This window comes from Tympanuchus pallidicinctus, unplaced genomic scaffold (assembly GCF_026119805.1).
Source record: "Tympanuchus pallidicinctus isolate F22 unplaced genomic scaffold, pur_lepc_1.0 scaffold3, whole genome shotgun sequence".
Classification (NCBI taxonomy): domain Eukaryota; kingdom Metazoa; phylum Chordata; class Aves; order Galliformes; family Phasianidae; genus Tympanuchus; species Tympanuchus pallidicinctus.
In genome coordinates, this window is record NW_026294747.1 from 84,521,963 (window position 1) to 84,526,139 (window position 4,177).

Consider the following 4,177-nt stretch of genomic DNA (forward strand, 5'->3'; position numbering starts at 1 on the left):
GAGTTAAACAAACAACTTCCACAGAACTTTACTTTTTTATTTTCAGGAACATATGGCAACATCTGTTGTTTCACTGTTGGGCAATGTCTTATTAGCAATGACTTGTCTGCTATATAAAGTAGGAATTGGAAAAATTTAAGTGCAATTACAAATACATATACACAGACATTTAAGTATTTGCTCTCAAGTTATTCTTTTAAGTCAAAAGACTAAGTATTATGCCCATCAAGACAACTTTCAGTTCCTGTAGAGCAAATATGAATTGCTGTTTGTTAATGTCAGGATGTTCTTATTTAGAGAAATTAAAGCAAACAGAAGACACTTCAAGTTTCAGACATTTATTAAACCCCATCAAAACACTTTCAAACACATAACCAAGTGCAGTGTGAGGCATGTTTGAGTAGTTCCTGGATGATTAAGCATGGTAATTGTGCGGATAGATTCCGGAAGACCTTTCTGTGCAGCTCGTGAAGATGTGCGTGATCTTTAGAAGTCAGGACGGTCCTTTTTGAGCTTACTGTAGTCGACATTAACTGAGTAGAACTAGGCAAGAGAGATTAAAAAAAAAAAATTGACCAGAATGAGAAGCTCAATGATATATGTTCCATGGCATTTATTAAAAACATCTCTCACTTGAACTTGTTAGAAAACTGAAATAATTATTTGAATCTTTACAATAAAAAATAAGTATATAGAAAATAACAAAAAATCTTTAAAGAGCATAACTTATGACATTATCTTCATTCTGCATAAGTGTTAGAAACTCTAAATTTAAGACGAGGCAGAGCTGGAGTCAAAAACTGAAGAAAAACCCTACAGAATCTCTTACTTAATATCCAGAATTAGAAGTCCATACACTGGAAGTTGAGACAGTACTGCTCTGTTTATCCTGTTTTCCCCAGATTTCTGTAATCCTATTTGCTGAAGGCAACATCTAGCTTGCCAAGTAGCATAAAGGATTGTAAAGTGTGAAAAAGCAGCAACACAAGGGAACATTTAGAGCAGTGCTGCTAAAACCTAGATTGGTTTAAGTAAACTTAAGTACTTTAGGTAAACTTAAACTACTACTGCAAGAAATAGCGAAGAAGAAAAAAGGTAAGAACAGGTATAAACATTCATTTTACATTAATAAAGTTGGATCCTGCTACAGACCATTTGAAACAGTCCAGATAGTTACTGAACACAGTGAATTTACAGAGTAAGGGTATACTTTGGCCTCCAAGCCTGAATTAACATCAAGCACATGACTGTAAAGAAAAGCCCAGAACTGAAAAAGAAATTATTTTAATACATTTAAATTATATTTTTTTCTCTGCAACTTATAAAATAATCACCAAGTTTTCAACTCATCTCTTTATAACATTGACTTCCTCAGTCTTTCCAAAGAGAAATTTACTAAGAAAAGAAAAAAGCTACTTCATCAAAAGCTAAAGCTCACTATTTTACCAGAGCTTTTTACTGAACTTTTGCCTCTCCATTTCCCACAGTACAGCCTTGGGAAAAAAAATCCACAATGATACATAAACCCAAATATGGTAAATTCTGTGGTTGTATTTGTATTCTAAGGCAGATGGGAATGCTAAGGCATGCACTTCTTAAAAGAATTCATGCTGCGCGCTGCGTTGGATTTGCCTCTTTTAGATATATAGGAAACAGCTACATTCCAGAAACAATAATAAAAATAATGTATTACATTCTTCTTAGAATTTTAAGGGAATCGCAACCTATTTTATTCTGAAATGTTTTTTCACTTATCTGAATGACTGGCATATTAAGATACAGTGCTGAGTAAACACTAACAAAAAACATAGCATGTTTGTTTTCTTAAAAGTTTGAGGATAATTTTAGAACTGTCCTTAACAGAAGTCTTTAGTACATAGAGTGCAACTTCTGTTTAGTACAAAAAGCTTTACACATCCTCATCTGTTTCCTCATTAGTTCCCTGAAATAGGTTGAATACCACTTAAAGAAGCATCTTATTGCATCTAATATTAACAGTTTTCAAACAATTATTTTCAAACTGTACAATTGCCAATTAGAGTTTATATTAAAATTATTAGTTATTATTATTGGAATTAATATTAAAAGTATAGTTTATATTAAAAACTGACTTTGCTCCCCATGAGTAAATGCCAACAGTTTAGAATTTTAAAAGCTTTAGTTCAGAACTTCAGAGATTCTGTCCTCCTCCCTGTAATCTTTTTCTCCACGCATTATGGCACTTGTATATTCTCCCTCTGTTATACAATTCCTCTTTCTTACACTGCAGCATATATCTGACTAATCCTGTGCAAAGACTTTGCTCCAGTATCAACCAACTTGAAGGCAAGGTTACGAAGCTCAAACAACTCCATCTGTTATGACTTCAAAAGACAAATTGTAAGTTGCACAGCAGAAGAAATCTATCACTCATTCAGTTGCTTTCTAATAAACTCAAATGTCCTAAAACAATAAGCTACATTTTTGGTACTATGCTTCCAACAAGTATGTGGCTTTCATTTTACCTTGTACTGGTCATTGGGAGCCAGTTTATTCCAAGGTTCTGGATTATTTTTCTTGTCCCAGCTATTGAAAGAAATACAGAACATGAGAACATACTCAGAAAACTTCACTGCCTTCAAAAGAAATAAAATTTATCTGTATACTATGGTTATTAGCCATGGACAGTCATCTATCTAAATAAAGTTTCTGTAGCACAAGCTGAAGTTCTCTGTCAGCAACCTCTTAATACCGTAAGGTAAAGTCACAAGCAAACCTCCAAAGCAAGGAAATCTTCTCACATCCATAGCAGTAATACTGGAGCTAGGTATACTAAGGCCTACAGAAACAAAAACCAGCATTCTGAAATTTCCTTTCACATAAGAAGCAAGATAACTGAGACTGTAAGTAACTGCTTACATACCAGACATCAGGGTTGAACACTGCCAAACGCATGACGTACAGAGCTGCGCCAACGCCTCCTGAGCCAATGATCAGAAACAGAGGGATCAACTAGAACAAGAAAGACTTCAGATGACGGACTGCAATGTAACAAGACAGTATTATTATGAGAATTTCTGATGGCAGCAATGATAAATCAAACAGCCAGCTTCCGTGTTCTCAGCTGTAACACATGGCCCTCTAAAACCCTGCAAAAGGGCTCTGTGTGCTGGGTAGAATCTGACATGGGAAAACTGCTACTATATCACAGTCACCAAACATACTGTAACAACGCATTCCTCAGAAACATTTGTTTGCCACGGAAAGAGAGAAAGATGAAACCAAGAGAGGAAGAGGTATCTCGTGCCGTCCTGGTACAGGCCCAAGCACAGCAGAGAAATGCAGAAAAAGACGACTGGGCCGCGTCCCGCCGATCAAGCGGGAGGTGCCCACCTCGAGGCCGTGGCACGGCGGGAAAGGAAAGGGCGAAGAGGGCAGCAGCCCAGAGGGGCCAGGCGGTGCCGAGCTGCCTCAGCGACCGCGGATACTCACACTGGGATGCTTCCTGGCATGGTTGACCATAACACGAAACATAGCTGCAGCGGGCGAAAGTCTCCCTCACTACCCGGCTCCAGAGACCGTCCTGCCCCTTCTGCGGCCGAGCCCCAATGTCACAGGAGGCCCCCGGCGCGGCAGGTGCCCGCTGCCCGGATGTAGCAGCTCCGGCGGTTGCCTGTTCGCCTGCCGCTAAAGCCCGGCCCCGCTGGAGCCCCGCCGCAGCACCCGCGCTAAGATCGCCCCTCGTGCCCTGCTTTCGTACAGCCCCCGACCAGCAGGCAAGCAAGCAGCGCTTGCCGGGCGAGCAGGCACCTCCCGGGGCACCCCGCGGAGCCCCAAGCTGCGGGCAGCCGAGCAGGCGCCAACACCGCCCCGCTCCGCCCCGCTGCCGGGGGAGGTGTGAGCAGCGCCTGCGCTGGGGCCGTAAGGGCATGGCGGGAGGCGCCGCTGAGGGCCCTTGGGGGCCGCCCTGGGCCTGACCCCGTGCTGGCCATCCTGCGGCGTGCGCCGCGCCGGGTGGGGGAAGCGGCCGCCTGGAGAGAGCGTTTGTGGAGGCTGCGTGGTTTTGCTTGTGTAACTGTCTCCCCGGTTAAGAGGTTAGGAGGAGGTTAAAGGATGGAACAGGACAGGGTTGCAGCGCCTCGAAGAAAAATGAGAATTTCGGCGTAAAACGGCCGCGTTCGTGATTCCGTTGGAGTCG

The 4,177-nt window shown here is 42.0% G+C and overlaps 1 protein-coding gene across 1 annotated transcript; it reads right to left on the reverse strand.

Annotated features, from left to right (window-relative positions):
• Positions 1–322: 322 nt before the first annotated feature.
• On the reverse strand, positions 323–3,613 carry NDUFA4 (NDUFA4 mitochondrial complex associated). Its single transcript, XM_052696947.1, has 4 exons — positions 3,472–3,613; positions 2,903–2,991; positions 2,505–2,565; positions 323–543 (listed from the first exon to the last, which is right to left on the reverse strand). The coding sequence occupies exons 1-4, from the start codon at positions 3,511–3,513 to the stop codon at positions 487–489; spliced, it is 249 nt and encodes an 82-aa protein (XP_052552907.1). The 5' UTR covers positions 3,514–3,613; the 3' UTR covers positions 323–486.
• Positions 3,614–4,177: the final 564 nt, after the last annotated feature.

Bases quoted from the DNA above. Each gene is read 5' to 3' on its own strand.
- NDUFA4 (XM_052696947.1), bottom strand. From the start codon at position 3,513: ATGTTTCGTGTTATGGTCAACCATGCCAGGAAGCATCCCAGT. The intron at 2,992-3,471 runs GTGAGTATCCGC...TTCTTGTTCTAG, and splicing joins ATGCCAGGAAGCATCCCAGT to TTGATCCCTCTGTTTCTGAT. The intron at 544-2,504 runs GTAAAATGAAAG...TCTCTTGCCTAG, and splicing joins CTCCCAATGACCAGTACAAG to TTCTACTCAGTTAATGTCGA.